Below are 17,888 nucleotides of genomic sequence, written 5' to 3'. Positions count from 1 at the left end.
GTCCCCTTGTGCCCGTGCCCCTCGCAGCACCCATTCTGGGTGCTGCGTTTTAACCCAAACTTAACCATCACAACTAAATGCCTAACCTTAACCGTAACCCTCACCCTAACCATAACCTAATTCTATCCCTAATCCTAAAACCAAGTCTTAACCCTCAAACAGCCCTTTAACCTTGGGGGGTCCAGCATTTTAGCCCCACAAATGGCGCTTTTCCATTACATGGTACCTACTCGCCTCGACTGTACCTGGTACCTGCTAACAGATACTTTTTTTAGTACCTCCTCAGTCGAGGTTCCAAGCGAGCTGAGGCGAGCCCAGAAGGTGACGTGAAACCCTGCAGGCTACAGATTGGTCAGAAAGAATCGTCACTGATCACTGCGTTGTTAGCGACAGACGGCATTTTTAAATAGTTTAGCCAGCGGTGTTTTTTTGCTGCCGGAGGCTCCACGCAGAGCTTTCTCCGTAGCATACAAGTGGCCTGATGTTTATAGTTATGCGCTGGTGTGTGTGACGAGTCGTTGTGTGTGTGTGTAGCTGGTGAGCGAGGGGGAAGTGAGAGAGTGCCGAGTAGAGTCGAGGCGAGTCGAGCAGGTACCATGTAATGGAAAAACGCCATAAGCTGTCCGGACCCCACAAGTATACTGTATTCCCAGTTTGTGGACCCCACGAATATAGTTAAACACACACACACACACACACACACACACACACACACACACACACACGTTTTTGCTCCATGGTGGGGACACATGACAAGGTGAGTACTGATGGGGACGCTTTCTAAAGAACTAGAGACAAGGTTTCAACACCAAAAATTCTTTTTTGATTGTGGGATGCTGAAAATCACTTAAAATGTTAAGATATCACAAATAATTGTCAAAACCTGACTTTTACCAACCCTACGGGGACACATGGCAAATTCATATAATATTTACACTCACAAATTTCTCGGAGCACGGGAAGTCAAAGAGTTTAATGAGTCCGAAGTCGTCTCCGGTCACCAGGTTCAGGCCGGCGTGGGACACACAGGCGCAGTTAACGTCGGCCTTCTCCGAGTTACGCGGCCAAACGCCCAGAACCTCGTCTCCCAGGATGCTGAGCAACAAGACAAGGTATACAGGTGATACATCAGCTGTGTGTGTTTATGACCCGCTAACAGGTTCCCTAAAGTGTGGGGGTGTTTCTGACAGCGTGGAGCATGTGGCGTCTGTCTGATGTGATAAACAGCCTCACCTGGTCCAGGTCGCCCAGGTGATTCTCTCAAACACTGACTGCTCCGAGACCATCTTCCCCGAGGGAACTTCATGCACCTGCCGGGTGTAGCTGCTGCTGGAAACCTAGAGGAAATAATACACTTCATGTTTTACACTCAGGACATCAACACACAGGACTTTTCATGGGGCACGTTCAATCTCTAAACGGTGTGCACCATGTTGATATTGTCGTGTTGAAGGACATGCTGCCGCTGAATGGAGTGCAACGTGCTTTGAGTTCTGTTGTCTCTGGTTTATTGGCTGTGTCCCAGGTGATAGCCAATCAGCAGAGACGTGTCTGTAAACGCGTGGTAATAAAAAGGCAGAGAGCTCACAGCAGGGTGTTCTACACCCTCCCGTTTTAATTTAAATAAACAGGCTGAAATGTTTTGTCGGGCTGAATGTGACCATGTTTTACACAGAAAATAAAGAACATTTCATGTTTTACACAGGAAATCAGGAAGGACTTTTCATGTTTTAGTGAGTTCACTGATGTATGAAGAGGTCACAGCTCCAAGACTTCTGTCAGTCACCAAACCAACATTTAGGCTACCCCAGAACAAACTGACCCGGTACACTGGAGTCAGGATTAGGGTGTCACGATTTCCATTTTAAATGGACAAATGATCGAACTGAGCTGATGATTTGGACAGAGCGAGCTGAACATTTATCGAGCAGCGGCCCACCAGAGAAAACACTTTTTTCCCCTCCCACATCAATAGAATATACATTTTCAAATTGGAATCTATATTTCTTTTTACAACTCATATACAGGGTTTCTGCAGGTTTCAACAAGTACAATTTAGACATTTTTAAGACCTTTATGAATTAAATTTAAGACCTTTATCACGACATAAGGGAACAACGAAATGCAGAGTCACAAAAGCACTTCTGTGACTCTGAATAAATAAAAGTAAATAATAATAATTTGGACGAGCGAAAGAAAGAACTACAACACCACAGAAAAAATTAAACATTTCAATGATCATTATTGTTAGCGTTACATGGACGTAGGAACATTTAAGACCTGTTTAAAATTATTTCAGACCTAGATCACAATCCTTTTGCAGATTTAAGACTTTTTAAGACTTTTAAAGACCCCTGTGGTCATCACGAGCCACCGGTCTGCAAATATATTAATGAGAAGTTAGAATATTGGTTGAGAGTTACGTTTCTATTATTTCTAACCTGGATGTGTTTGCTGTCGGCTGAGAAGTCGATCTGGATGACGGAGCCGGGGATGTCCTTGCAGTAGCCGATCCTGTTCAGGGACGGGCCCAGAGAAAGGTCGTAGAAGTCCACAGCGCTGTCAACCGAACCCACCGCCAAGAACCGGTTGTCTGGACTGAACCTGAACCCAAGAAAACCCAGAAAGATGTTGAGGTATAACACAGAAGCAGATCTGGAAAGAGTGCAACGATATTCTACTTCAGTAAAAGTACTATTACCTTGATAACACTTTACTTAAGTAAAAGTAAAATTACTAGTACAAAAATAATCTCAAGTAAAAGTAGCTCATTTAAAACTGTTATAGCGTCTGTTTTCGTACTGTATGTCCTGTTATAGAGTCTGTTTTCATACCGTATGTCCTGTTATATAGTCTGATTCGTATCGTATGTCCTGATATAGAGTCTGTTTTCATACCGTATGTCCTGATTCGTACAGTATGTCCTGTTATAGAGTCTGTTTTCATACCGTATGTCCTGATTCGTACAGTATGTCCTGTTATAGAGTCTGTTTTCATACCGTATGTCCTGATTCGTACCGTATGTCCTGGATGGCGACGCTGCGATCTCTCTTCTTGCCCCAGACAGTGAGCGAGTTGACCAGCAGGACGATGAACTCTCCGTTCTCCGTACCGATGGAAACCATCTCTCCGTTGGGACTGTAAGACGTGCACTTGGCAGGATGACCCAAACTCACCTTGTTCAGAAGTTTCTGACAGAAAAACAGAACGTTTTGATGTGACTAATGACAAAGTCGCTCACGTTCAGAACGCAGCAGCTCGTCTTCTCTCTGGTTTTAACCCTGATGTTTAATCAGAGCTGGACGCAGCGTTTGAGGCGGAGCTTCGTTCATTCTTCTGAGAGTTTCTCAGTGTAAATATAGTTTCCTTAGGTAAAGTAACTGTCCATCTGTATGCTGTGCACACATTTTATATTTAGATGGATATCCTGTTTCTGCTTTGCTTTGTCCGTCAAAGCACTTTGCAAACTCTGTTTTTAAAGCTGCTGTATAAATAAAGCTATGTTGTAACATGAGCAGATGGTTTAAATGTTTAGTACCTTATCAGCCAGGTCCCATATCCGGATGGTCCCGTCATCACTGGCGGAGATGAAGACATCTTTAAACGGGTGAGTGGCCAGCCCCCAGATCCCTCCCTGAGTGTGTCCGTTGATCATGGTGTTGGACGCAGCGTTCTTCTCTCCCACCTCGATGATCTCTCCGTCTTTGGTTCCCACCAGGATTTTACCCTGCGGAGAAAAAACACGAGTCAGAAAAGTTATAGTCTCGCTTTGCCAGACTTTCCTCCACAGCGCTGCGGAGGAAAGTCTGACTAGTCCACAAAGCATTCCTGGATGGGAGCAAAATGTGCTCTGGTTTATTGGCATTTCTTTAAACCAATCACAATCGTCCTGGGCGGAGCTAAGCTCCAGACGGAGCCACGGTGCCTCTGCTAAATAGTCTCAGGAAGGAACTTGTTTTGGTGGAACATGGCCGGATTTAAAATCTTCTGGAAAGACTATGATCACACAGAAGACCTCGTTGGAAAGGTCCAGATGTTAGCTTTCATGCTAAATGAACAGAACGACACTAGCCTGAAGCGATGCGGAGATATCGGACATTATATAGCATGGATTGATGGATTTAGTGTACGAAGATACTGTAGTTCCAGGCCGGATTAAAAAGCTTCTGAAAGGCCTAAAATCACTGGCTGTGGGTGCTCCTTCTGGGAGGAAGGCTGAGTCTAGCAGGCTGTCTGCCCAGTGCGGGCCCTTAGTGCTTATGTGGACACTACCACGTGCATACGAAGGTCAGAGCAACTTCGTCTGATATGGTGGTCGTATGAAAGGCTGTACCAGACATGTGCTAGGTCTGGTACCTTCCCTCTGCAGAGTTTATATGTTAATAATCTGACAGGTCTGGTACCTTCCCTCTGCAGAGTTTATATGTTAATAATCTGACAGGTCTGGTACCTTCCCTCTGCAGACGGAGCGGACGTTCTCCACCGGCTGGCCCGTCTCCAGCTGAAACGCTCGGCAGCGCTTCATCTCCTGATCCCAAAGCTTCACGGCGCCGCCCTCTTTAGTCCTGTCAAACACACCAACAACTGACATCACGCTTTATTTTAAGAGTTGGGCTACATTCACGCTGTACATTTAGGTTTAAAAAGGAAAACGTTTTTGCTACGTTCCAGACTTCTGACCTGGAATAAAAACCAGATGCGGACCTTTGATAACCGCTGGTCTACAGTGGTAGAAGCAATCACGTTTAATTCAAGGCTAATGTTAGCTGCAGCTAGCTTCCATCACTGTTTGCTGGCCTTTAGAGTATGATTGGCTTCTAGTTTCTGGAGTTCATCCCTTTTCCAAACTCTAGCTGGGATAAAGCCTGTGGATGTTCGAGTACTCACGGGCGTTCCTTCCCCCCGGTGACGATGAGTCCGTCCCTCAGCGTGGTGTACATGGTGAACACCGGGCCGCTGTGCGCCTTGGCAACCACCCGCACCAGGAAGTGCTCCCGCCACACGTACACGTCTCCGTTTATAGCGCCGGTGAACGTCAGGTTGTTCTGCAGAAACATTCATCCAGAGGTTTAACACATTTTATTAATTTAAAAAGTTTCTCTAGGACTGTAGAACCAGTGAGCTAAGGGCTTAAGGTGGCCCAGGAATCAAAGAAACAAAGGACCAATCAAAGCAAGCATCGAAAATGTTAAAAAAAAGTGTAGGAAGTGTTGAAAAAACATTGAAAAAAAACATTGAATAATCGTTGAAGAAGAGTCAAAGAAAGCATCAAAAGCATCCAAAAAAAACATCCAAAAAACAAATTGAAAGTGTTGGAAAAAGCATTTTTTAAAAGCCTCAAAACCATTTAAAAAAGCGGCAAAAAAACGCCAAAAGCAGAAAAAGGTGTAGAGCGACGAAAAAAGCGTTGAAGACAGCAAATAACTAACTTAAATGACTTACTACAAATTCATCAAAGGGTTGAACACATCTATATATTTTATTTTGAAAGGTGAGACCCCGAAGGCGACAGACAGCATGGTCTGCTGGGTTTTATTTTGAAAGGTGAGGCCCCGAAGGCGACAGACAGCATGGTCTGCTGGGTTTTATTTTGAAAGGTGAGATGTGTCTTACCGCCCCAAAGGCCACAGACAGCATGGTCTGCATGCGGCCGTCCTCCACCGAGCCGATCACTCCTTTCTTGTAGACGAGCGAGCCTCCGACCAGCGTCCAGAACTTGATGTGTTTGATTCCCACTGACACAAACTGGGTGTCTGAGTCCGGTCTGAACTCCACCACGAAGATCCGCTCGGCGTGGCCGCCTTTACACGTCACCTTGGTGCCTGGATCAAAGGTCAAAGATCACACTCCGAGCAGATACTTTGGAGTTTGTTATTGATGCAAATTCAAAGTTTCCTTTAGCGTCATATTTAGACGCACTTGGTCGGGACTCTCGCCGTCACTTTTTGACGCTCTGGGTCGGGTCGTTAGGATTAGGGAAAGATTGTGGGCGGAGTACAAAAGCGCAGTAGAAGTAGAAAGTGGCATGAAAAGAAAAGACTCAAGTAAAGTAAAAGTACCTCAACATTTGAATGTACCAGTACTTAGTTACATTGCACCACTGCCGCCTACATGATTACATGATGCACATTCCTTAATGTTTCCCCTCTGGTTGTCAAAGACAAAGCGGCTTTTCCTCAAAAAAATTTGATGTTTTTCAATACAAAAAATTGCAATTTCACATCATTTTGGACCGTTATCACCACATCTGTATCTAAAAAACGTTGGAAAAGATAGAGCAGATAATAAATAAAAAATACTCAAAAAGCTTAAAGACAAAAATGAATGAAGAAGTCCAACTACAATCATTAGATCTGAGGAAAGTATTGCTGCTTTTTTTCTAACTTTTTTTCCACATTTATTTGGCTTATGTGCTGTAACCTAAGACTTATAATGGCGGGAAAACTCTATAACCAAACGGGTGATTTTGGGAATATGAGATAGACTTTTGTACCTTCCTGCCACCTCCACACGGTGATGGTGTGTTCAGGCTCCACGCCCACAGACAGCAGCAGCTTCCCCGTGGCACTGAAGTTGACGTAGCCAACCCCTTTAGCGTGGGAGCAGCGCAGGATGGACAGCGTCTGCTTGGTCATGGCGTCCCACACGTGGATGGATGGAGCAAGGCCTGAGAGAGGAGAACAGGAATATAGGAAGCAAAGAACTGAGGAACAACGGCATCGAAAGCATCAGAAAAAGCTTTGGGTTAAAGTGTAGAAAACCCCCCGTGAAAAAACGTTGAAAAAAGCATTAAAATTCTTTGGAACAAAAATGTCAAAAGCGACAAAAAAAGCAATTAACAAATTAGCAAAAGCATCAGAAGCATCAGAAAAAGCTTCAGAAAAAAACAATTGAGAGAAACGTTGAAAAAAAAACGTAGAAAAGATTTAAAGCGTAAAAAAGCTATGGAAATAAACGCAGAAAGCTTAAAAAAAGTGACAGAAAAAAACAATTGAAGAACGAGTCAAAGAAAGCGTCGAACACGGCCGAATAGAAGTTGGAAAAAACAAACAATGAAAGCATCAAGAAAAAGCATTACTTTACAAGCAACACTAGGTAACTTTTCCCGCTTCGGTCCCCCTACAGGTGGAAAGGGAAATTGTCCATTACATTACATTGTCCAGTTCATTCGAACTACAGATCTGCTACCCAATCTGGAAAACTTGCATAATGTAAACCTGTACAGGGACCGAAGCGGGAAAAGTTACCTAGTGTTTTTAAATGCAAGACAGCTTTATTTCCAACAACAAGGCATTTTAAAGTGACATAAAACCTTACTGAGGAACAGTAACCCAGGACCGAACGGTCCAACAGAAGGACAGAAGGACTAAAGCTGTAAGATAGGAACCTAAGAACTACAGTATCAATGGACCAATGAGGTTCTCTACAACATCGGAAAACAGCTGGAAGAAACAGCTGATAAGAACATCGTAAGCGTCAAAAAAGCCACAAAAGGATAAAAAACGCTGAAAGCATCGAAAATAGCGTCGACAAAAAAGTCAAAGAAAGTGTAAAAAAAAAAAGGTTGAAAGCGTCTAAAAAAGAATCCAAAAGAATCAACAAAGCGTTGAAAGTGTCATTTAAAGCAGAAACAATTTCAAAAAATGTCAAATACAGCGGCCAAAAAAACTATTTTGTATTTAAAAAAACCCTCAAAAGCATCAAAAAGTTAGCCAAGGAACCAAAGCAGCCAGGGCCTCAGCATACTAGAAACCACAGTGTCAAAGAACCAAGGAACTTTGGGTCCCTAGAACTGTAGAACCAGTATACTTAGGAACTAAGGATCAATTAACTAAGGTCTAAGCAGCCTAGGTCTTGAAACCAAGGGGCAATAGAACCAAGAAACCACATTATCAAATAACCAAGGAACTATGGTTCCAAGTACCAAAGGCATTAAGGTAGCCAGGAACCCAAGGATCAGGGAACTAGGGACCTAAGCCACTAAGTTAGCCTAGGAATCAAGGAATAGTGGACCAAGAAACTAAGGTATTGAGCAACCAAGAGCCCTAGCATCCTAGAAACTGTGGAACCAAGGTTATAAGTCAGAAAGATAGCACAGGATCCTAAGAACCACAGTATCCGGAAACCAAGGAACTGAGGTTCCATAGAACTGTAGAACCAGGGAACTTAGGAAATAAGGTAGCCCAGAACTCCAAGAAACTAAGAAGCAAAGAACCAAGGAACTAAGGTCTAAACAACAAAGGACCCTAGCATCCTAGAAACCAAGGAACCATAGAACCAAGAAACCTAAGAAACCCAGTATCAAGGAACCAAGGAACTGTGGTTCCAAGTCCAAAGGCAAAAATGTAGCCAAGGAACCAAAGGACCAAGGAACCATGTACCCTAGCATCCTAGTAACAGTGGAACAAAGGTTGTAAGTCATGAAGATATCAAAGAAACTAAGGAACCAAAGGACCAAAGAACCTAGGAACTGTGGTTCCAAGTACCAAAGGCTTTTAGGTAGCCATGGGACCATGGAACCAAAGGAGGCATGCCACCAAGGAATGAAGGAAACAAGGGACTGGGAAGGTAAAGAACCTTTGAACAAAAGGAGAAATGAAACCACAGGATGTAAGGAGTGTCAGGGAGACCAGGCTGATATTTAGGAGTTTAGGGAGAAGGTGTTAGGGACCAGAGATTAGACGGTATCTGCTATAGGATCATTCACTACTTCCCCATATCGGTCACGAGAAGAAGGGGACTGGTACTGACATGCTGATTCAACAGAGCAAAACTGGTACGCGACGGGGAAATCACATCATCAGGAAATTGGAAAATGAATGCTTCCATTGCAAACTCCATTAACACCTTTGGCCATGATCACACAGAGAATCCTTCCTTCTGAAGTCAGCGCTAATCAAGACGAGTCGCGTTTGGGGCCGATGGGTAATCGCAAAACAAATCAATCCTAAACTACATGTCAAAAAACTGCTGAAGCAAAACTACTGGAAAGACTAGAAGGCCCGTCCACACCAAGAACAATAACTATAACGATATTAACGTTCTGTAAACAGCAGTGTGAAGCTCGACTGCACGCTCCCACTGATAGTAACTTACATGATACACTAAAACAGCATACATAACGTAAGATTAAAGGAATGTCAATCATATGAGATTTTGAGAGGTGTGATGTTGATGAAATGTTGTGGCCAGACACAGAGGAGATTGGATGACCCATGAGGTTGATACATTTGTAGCATACTTGGTTTTTAACCAAGTTTATTTATTAAGTTTTTACTTTTTCTTGCACATATTGTGCAGTAGATTGGGACAGGGCTGTAGTACTCGAGTCCGGCATTGGACTCAAGACGTTTTTTCTATGGTCTCGGTCTCGGCAGAGTCCAGGTATCTTTATTATGTTTGCAATAATATTGGAGGGAAAGTGAAACACTGGCCACCTGATAACCAATCACACACATCTGTTTTCTTTAGATGAGATCAGATGATATCAAGGGGAATGGCTATACTTAAAAATCCTGGGTGTTGTGACACTGTTTTTGCTTTTAGATCAACAAATAATAACTCAAAATGATTGTCTTGATACTGTCACGCATCTAACTTTTTTTTTTCTGTCCTGGACTCGGTCTTGACTTGGACTCGAACCCTTTTGGACTCGGTCTTGACTTGGTCTTGACTAGTCCTGGTCTTGGACTTGTCTTGGACTCGACAAAGGTGGTCTTGACTACAGCACTGGTTTGGGATCGTTTTTGCTGTAGTTTCTTTAAGTATTTGCGCTCTGGGGGATATTTTATGGGATCTTGTGGTTTGGGAAAAGCAGAGCCTGACAGGTCTGGTGTGTGGGATCAGGTGATGCACAGTAAATTACAGCTGTGCTTCTGTGTTGGGCGGTGGCTCAGTACTCCAGCGACCCCGTGTTCCAATAACACTTTAGACTTATATATAACTGTAGGCCTATGTGCCACCAGCGGAAGTGGCTAGTAAGAGTTACTGCGATACCCGCCACTGCCAGATTTTACCCGCATTTGGCTGGTAGGCGGGAGCTAAGGTCAAGCCCTGAATGAAACCTGTTATTTTGATGGATTTACTGTGCCAAATCGATTGAGAAAAACTGTAATCTTTGCAGCTCTAGATTCATCCTCTGGGGACCATGAATATCTAAAGTAAACATAGATATATTACGTCCAGCAGATGTCCCGCTCTTGACCAAATTGTTGGATAGAAAGTCCTATGTGATCATGGCTGTGGAGGGTTAATAAAACAGATAATAAAACATTCAAACCTCTGCATCGTACAACAGATCCAGGGTTAGACTCTGTGAGAGCCTCTGAATCCCAGTCTTACCACAAACATTACAGACACCACATACAGTAAGAACCCGGGGGAACACCGAGCTAACACGGCTAGTTTTCCATGCTAAGAGGCGCTAAGCAAGGCTTTGTTCTCAGTCCGACTTGCTCTAGTTTCTCTACTGCCGTGCTCACTCTGAAATGGAGACATTTGAAAACACAAAAAGTTTTCCAATCTTCCTCCACAGGAAGTTGTTTTTGGCGAGATGATCTAAACTAAACGTCTGCATCTGACTTATTCCAGCTCACAGGCCTGAACGATTGGCAATAACGAAACATTTAATTAACTTACTTTTAACTTTTAAGCAACAAACATTCTAGTTGACTGCTCGGTTATTCTGCTTAACTTTACAACTGATTAAGGTACAAAAGTTTACCTTTTTTTCGTCCTTCATGCAGTAAAAATAAGTTATTTCCGCCTTTTTCAGAAAAAAGAATCGCCTTTTTCTATGTTTTTGTCGCCATGTTTTGAAGTTTTGGTCTAGGAATAAAATCCTGAGAGTCAAAAAGCGACAAATGCTTTTTAAAAAACCTGGAAAAAAGTGGCCAAAACGTCAGGAAAGTGACAAATAAGTGGAAAAATGCATCTGAGGCTTTCCTGATACTGGTATCGGTATTGGGACACCTCTAGTACTCTGTACCAGGAAGCAGTACATGGTATCGGACCATCTCTATTTTTCATATATTGTTAGAAATGCTCTTTACACGCCAACAGCAATAGACCTTTTTCACAGCAGACATGTTGGCATGTCATAGTAGGAACAGCACAGGTGTATTCAGAACCATTACTGATGGCTGCATTCACTTAGGAGAGGTCCTGGTATTAAACTATTAATGATGGCTGCATTCCACTTAGGAGAGGTCCTGGTATTAAACTATTAATGATGGCTGCATTCCACTTAGGAGACGTCCTGGTATTAAACCATTACTGTGGCTGCATTCCACTTAGGAGAGACCCTGGCATTAAACCATTACTGATGGCTGCATTCCACTTAGGAGAGGTCCTGGTATTAAACCATTACTGATGGCTGCATTCCACTTAGGAGAGGTCCTGGTATTAAACCATTACTGATGGCTGCATTCCACTTAGGAGAGACCCTGGTATTAAACCATTACTGATGGCTGCATTCCACTTAGGAGAGACCCTGGCATTAAACCATTACTGATGGCTGCATTCCACTTAGGAGAGGTCCTGGTATTAAACCATTACTGATGGCTGCATTCCACTTAGGAGAGACCCTGGTATTAAACCATTACTGATGGCTGCATTCACTTAGGAGAGGTCCTGGTATTAAACCATTACTGATGGCTGCATTCCACTTAGGAGAGGTCCTGGTATTAAACCATTACTGATGGCTGCATTCCACTTGGGAGAGACCCTGGTATTAAACCATTACTGATGGCTGCATTCCACTTAGGAGAGGTCCTGGTATTAAACCATTACTGATGGCTGCATTCCACTTAGGAGAGGTCCTGGTATTAAACCATTACTGATGGCTGCATTCACTTAGGAGAGGTCCTGGTATTAAACCATTACTGATGGCTCCATTCCACTTAGGAGAGGTCCTGGTATTGTGCATGCTGACTCACTGAAATATCTTACTGGGACACTTGATGGAACTGAGCCATCGTTAAGGTTATCAATCTCAGCTGTGCTTTTCCTACTATGACAAGTCAACATGTCTGCTGTGATAAAGGTCCATAAATAACTTCTGGGCTCTGAAAAAGGAGTGAAAAAGATCCGTGATCTGCCCACCAATCACTGCCTCTCCACTGTACGAGCCACAGTCTAGAGTTACTGCAGGTCAGCTGCAGAACGGAGGAGAAACTCAGGAAAGTTGCCGCTGAGACGAGAAGTTGTTTCTCCGCTCTGCCCTGAAGCAGCGGCGCTCGTGCACGTCCATGTGCGGGCGGAGCCCCGATGTGATGCTTCCTTCACATCTTACTAGCTTTCCAACATCACCAACCCTGCCTTTAACCCTCCTGTTGTCCTCCCGGGTGAAAACTGAAAACACTTTTTTTCAAATGTGTCTTTAATATTTTTTTTCTTGCTTTATTCAACTTTTTCTAAGCTTTCCCCCCAGCTACCGCAAGTATATACACCCCTTAAAACTAGGGATCGACCGATATGGATTTTTTAGTGCCGATACCATCAGCCTTAGCCGATGACCGATACAGCTGCCAATTTTCTTGAGCCGATATTTGGAGCCGATACTGCTTTTTCTCCCTCAATTTACATTATAAAAATGTAAATCCTGCCACAATGGATTTGTTTTCGGAATCTGCTCTGCCATTTCTTTAAAAATAATAAACACAGATCAGAGTCACTTCTGCAATCATCTTACATTCATATCACCCAGATTATGTGTGCAGTGTGCATCATATGGATGGGTGCAGCGTCTCCAGGTACACAGAGCCGTCTGTGTTAATTTTGTCACCTATTTTTTATTTAGTCTTAGTCTTATGCCAAAAAATTTTATTAGTCAAGTTTTAGTCGACTTTTTTTAAATAAATTATTTCTGATAACCATTTCAGTCAAATAGTTATAAAAATAAATAAATGCTATAAAGTTATATAAATATTGAGCCTCTTCATTATTTCACCAGTAAACGACAAAAATAACCACTGCATGGGGAAAGGATATTTTACAATAAAATAAATGCAGCACGAAACTGGCGAGGCGTATTTCAAGTGAACCCAACATGTGTTGTTTTTCAGACAACGGCAGCTGCAGACTGTCGTACGTCTCGTGTTGGAAATAGAGACAAACCTTTACACCGTTTAGCTGTCAGCATTTTAACTGTGTTAAATCCAACTGCTAGCTAATGGTAGGCTAACGTTACCTGCTGCCTAGTGTAGTGTTAACTAGCGCCCCATGCAGTGATGTTTCGGTTGACTCTAACGTCCGTTTAGGAGCATCAGAGAGAAGCGCAGGCTATTCGGTCCGGTAGATAACGGTCGTTAGGGCACCTGTCGGTGCCGTAGCACCGGGTCTCGGTAACAGCTGAATATTCTATCGCATGATGAAAAAGTAGAGACGATTGTAGATGAAAATGAAGAGAGATAGTAGTTTTTATTTTATGCAAAACATTTTAGTCTCGTCTTTTTTCGTCAACAATAATGCATGTTAATTTAGTCTTAGTCAGCGTTTTTGGACATCGGCGCAGTCTCGTCATCGTCTCGTCTTAGTCATGGAAAAAAAGGTCGTTGACGAACATATTTAGTCTCGTCTCGTCTGACGAAATTAACACTACTGTGTGGATGCCTGTCTGTAAATAATGCCGGGAAAAAACTATCAGCGAATGCAGCAGCCGTGTATCGGCATTGGCTGATATGTGGCTGCTGCGTTCGCAAATATCGGCCCCATATATCGGCCGGCCGATAAAATCGGTCTATCGCTACTTAAAACAACTTATTACCAAAAGTTTTTTCAAAATTCATGGCCAATAAACCTCATTTATATGATTTTATACCTAATGTTTGAGTTAAAAAGCAAAAAATTTTAAATATTTTGACAATTAAGTTAAAATCCAAGGAAGACTTTTGGCAGAGCTTTTTTTTTTTTTTCAAATGCTGTAAAATATAACATCCGAAATTCAATGATATTGCGAAGGATGTTGTATTGAACCAACCATGTTTTTTTGGGGGGCAATTTGGTTAAAAGAAACCCATATTTTTTGTGTAGAAACTTTGAAAAACGGGTCAAGTTTGACCTGTTTTTGAGGACCTTTGAGGACAACAGGAGGGTTAATGGCAACAGGAAGGGGCGGGACTTCGCCTCTCTATTGGGTTAGACAAGTCCAGTTTTCTTTGGATTAGCGTGGAAGGATTTGAGTGAAAAGAATCTGTGTTTTCATATGACTCCTTGTTAGAGCGTGAACACGGCGTCTGACAGACTACAGACAGTCATTACTCACCGGAAACCTCCGTCTCTACACAGCAGCAACACACACACACACACGCGCACACACACACACACACACACACACACACACACACACACAAACGTTACACAGCGTGAACGGGAACAGAACCATGTGATTGGATGATGGATGATGACAGCAGACACTTACCTGGCAGGTCAGTGATGTCACCTGGGGATGAGGATGAGGAAGCAGTGGAGAGAAAAGAAAAGAAAGAAGTGCGATGGACAGAAAGCAGTCGTGCATGAAAACAACATGGTGATCTAACTCTGGTTATATGGAGAAACTAGAGCTGCAACTGCAGATTATCTTCTGGATGAATGGATTAGCAGTTTGGTCTCTAAAATGTGGATCAGTGTCTCCTAAAAAGCCCAAGATGATGTCTTCCCTACGGACTGATGTTAGCATGGTAGTTAGTTAGTAGCTAGTTGGAGAAGCTAGCAGGGCGTGTACTGTCGATGTAGGCTGGGACTCGCTAGGACTCGCTGGGACTCGCTGGGACTCGCTGGGACTCGCTGGGACTCGCTGGGACTCGCTAGGACTCGCTGGGACTCGCTGGGACTCGCTAGGACTTCGCTTGGGACTCGCTGGGACTCGCTGGGACTCCTCGCGGACTTCGCTGGGACTTCGCTGGGACTCCGGGCTTGGGACCGCTGGGACTCGGCTGGGACTCGCTAGGACTCGCTGGGACTCACCGATCTGTCCCGTAGCGATCACGTTCTGGTATTTGGGGTGTTGGTTGACGGTAAGACACAGGATGTCGTCGGTGTGTTCCAGGTAGAAACTCTGGCTTCCTGTCCAGACAGGAAGCAGGAAGTGTGAAAAAACAAACAATGTTTAACATCAGAAGGTGTGTGTGTGTGTGTCTGTGTGTGTGTGTCTGTGTGTGTGTGTGTATGTGTGTGCGTCTGAGTGTGTTTGTGTATGTTTGTTTGTTTGTTGGTGTGTCTGTGTGTGTGTCTGTGTGTGTATGTGTGCATGTCTGTGTGTATGTGTGTGTGCGTTTCTGTGTGTGCATGTCTGTGTGTATGTATGTGTGTGTGTGTGTGTGTGTCTGTGTGTATGTGTGTGTGTGCATGTCTGTGTCTATGTGTGTGCATGTCTGTGTGTATGTATGTGTGTGTATGTGTGTGTGTGTGTGTGTGTGTGTGTGTGTATGTGTGTGTGTGCATGTCTGTGTCTATGTGTGTGCATGTCTGTGTGTATGTGTGTGTATGTGTGTGTCTCTGTGTCTCTGTGTGTGTGTGTGTGTGTGTGTGTGTGTGTGTGTGTGTGTGTGTGTCTGCACTGACCGGCCGACAGGTTCTGGATGATGACGGCGGCGGCCGTGTGGAACACGATGTCAGCGCCGTCGTTGAGGTAATGCAGGTTGTTGCGACAGTCGAAGCCTCGGTAGCCGAAGACGTGCTCCAACACCAGCTCCTGGAAACAAAACCTCAAAACGTAAAACATATAACCATACAGGACTAATGTTCAGCAGCAGTTAGAGTCACTAGAAGTTCTGTTGTTGCTGCTGACAGACTCAGATTATTATTCTAAGTGTCTGACAACATTATGGGATGGATCCCTACAGAGATAGACCTTTTAGTTAAAGGCAAGGCAGCTTTATTTGTAGAGCACATTTCAGCAACAGGGCAATTCAAAGTGCTTTACATAAAACATTAAAGAGCAGTTAGAAAACAATTAAAAAAAATTTAAAAACATTAATAAACAAATTAAAAACATTAAAAGACAAGAATAAAATTGATAGTGCAGTATAAGAATAAATGTTACAGTGCAGTATAAGTTAAATAAATAGGTTATTTAAAGAAAAGCAACATAAAAAAGATAGGTCTTTAAAGAGTAAGATCCTTTTAGTTTAACATGAAACAGCCCCGAAATCAACATCACCAAACTCCATTTTTTTTTTTTTTTTAAAAAATAATTATTTTTTTTTTTTTTATAAAAATTTTCAAAAAAACTTAATTTAAAAAAAAAAATTTTTTTTTTTTTTTAGATCCAGCATTTACCAGACTCCATGTAAATAATCAGGACTTTTAGCTGCTATAGAGCCAGCATATCTCCACCAGACTCCATGTAAATAATCAGGACTTTTAGCGTGTATAGAGCCAGCATATCTCCACCAGACTCCATGTAAATAATCAGGACTTTTAGCGTGTATAGAGCCAGCATATCTCCACCAGACTCCATGTAAATAATCAGGACTTTTAGCGTGTATAGAGAAAATAAGGTAGAGAAGGTACTGACCTCCACCACCTTCTTCTTCTTGGTCACGTTGTTCTTCAGCAGTTTGTCAGGCAGCGGAGCGGCTCGGCTCACCGGAGGCCTGGACACCAAAGACATACACTCAAAATTATTATAGTTTTAATATTATAGTGTGAGTGCATGCATCTGTGTGTGTTACTGTGTGTGCGTGCGTGTGTCTATTTGTGTGTGTTTGTGTGTCTGTGTGTGTCTCTGTCTGTGTGTGTGTGTGTGCATGCGTGCCTCTGTATGTGTGTGTCTCTGACAATGTGTGTGTTTGTGTGTGTGTGTGTGTGTGCGCGTGCCTGTGTGTGTGTGTGCCTCTCTGTCTGTGTGTTTGTGTGTGTGTGTGTGTGTTTGTGTGTACCTCTCCTCCACAGGAACTTCTTTGTGCTGCAGGTGAGGTCTGGTTCCTGTCATGTTCCTGATGCTGGCGGAGTAGATCTTGGTGACGTAGTCCACCGTCTTCTCCCGGGCCACATCGCTGTCGTACCCTGAAAACAGCATGAGAACCTCAGACTCAGACGACATGAGAACCTCAGACTCCCAGCGGGGAGACTTTCAGAATAAAAGCCCGGTGGTGCAGACTGGTCTCATGAAGTAGCGTATGTATGACACGCTAATTCGTATGCCATTTTGGTGTGTTATCAAGATGCAAAATCGCTTTTTAGCGTGTTTATCAACGCAATTTGCCCACCATTGACACCGTAGTGAGTAGTATGAAGGGAAGTAAGTCCGTGGAAGTCCTTTCACCAGGGAAGCTGGGGTCAGGTCCCACGTGTGGCGATTTTCAGCCGTTTTTTTATTTTTTTGTTACTGTATTTTAAGCCTCCCCCCAAAGTTTCTTTCCTAAACCCAACCGTTTATTGTTTTCCTAAGCGTGTTTTTGTCGTTTTTTTGTGTTACTAAAGCCTTTCCCGGTGTTCTTTTCCTAAACCCACCTGGTGTGTATGTTTACATCCGCTGTATACAGCGTAGACGTACACGTGGATAGCTCAAAATGCGTCCAGATAACACGCCACTTGGCTTTAGGAAAGTGGACGTATGTTTACGTGAAGTCATGTTGGGTGGGGAGTCTCTGCGTGGTTACCTCCGTCCTCCTCGGTGTCGTCGTCAGATTCCTCGCTGTCCACGGCTTTGCTCTCCTTGTGACCCGGCGGCTCTCGGCTCCAGATCATCAGCGCTGTGTCGGCCCCGCCCACCGACAGCAGCACCGTGTCGTCGTTGGACCAGCGCACGTTGGTCACGTTGGTGCTGTGGCCCACGTACTTCTTAAACCTGGCAAACTGGCCCTGAGGAAGGACCGTTACGGAGAACAGAGACAAGTCAGACTGAGAAGAGGAAAACATTTGGGGGGTATTTTGGGCTTTAGGTG

At 43.6% G+C, this 17,888-nt stretch overlaps 1 protein-coding gene across 1 annotated transcript in view; it reads right to left on the bottom strand.

The window, feature by feature from the left end:
• Positions 1–17,888, bottom strand: part of LOC120561285 (echinoderm microtubule-associated protein-like 6) — a 48,500-nt gene that overhangs the window by 1,970 nt on the left and 28,642 nt on the right. The window contains exons 26-40 of the mRNA XM_039804339.1: positions 17,604–17,805; positions 16,881–17,007; positions 16,517–16,595; positions 15,562–15,691; positions 14,965–15,063; positions 14,420–14,440; positions 6,494–6,667; positions 5,614–5,822; positions 4,888–5,045; positions 4,451–4,565; positions 3,539–3,727; positions 3,019–3,191; positions 2,442–2,604; positions 1,234–1,337; positions 942–1,095 (exon numbers count right to left, since the gene is read on the bottom strand). Coding sequence (XP_039660273.1) covers positions 942–1,095; positions 1,234–1,337; positions 2,442–2,604; positions 3,019–3,191; positions 3,539–3,727; positions 4,451–4,565; positions 4,888–5,045; positions 5,614–5,822; positions 6,494–6,667; positions 14,420–14,440; positions 14,965–15,063; positions 15,562–15,691; positions 16,517–16,595; positions 16,881–17,007; positions 17,604–17,805 — 2,097 coding nt within the window. The remainder of the gene's footprint in view (positions 1–941; positions 1,096–1,233; positions 1,338–2,441; positions 2,605–3,018; positions 3,192–3,538; positions 3,728–4,450; positions 4,566–4,887; positions 5,046–5,613; positions 5,823–6,493; positions 6,668–14,419; positions 14,441–14,964; positions 15,064–15,561; positions 15,692–16,516; positions 16,596–16,880; positions 17,008–17,603; positions 17,806–17,888) is intronic.

The sequence above is a fragment of the Perca fluviatilis genome, chromosome 1 (assembly GCF_010015445.1).
Source record: "Perca fluviatilis chromosome 1, GENO_Pfluv_1.0, whole genome shotgun sequence".
NCBI classification, from domain to species: domain Eukaryota; kingdom Metazoa; phylum Chordata; class Actinopteri; order Perciformes; family Percidae; genus Perca; species Perca fluviatilis.
Note: the sequence above shows the minus strand (reverse complement) of the source record. Positions and strands in the feature narration are given on the sequence as shown.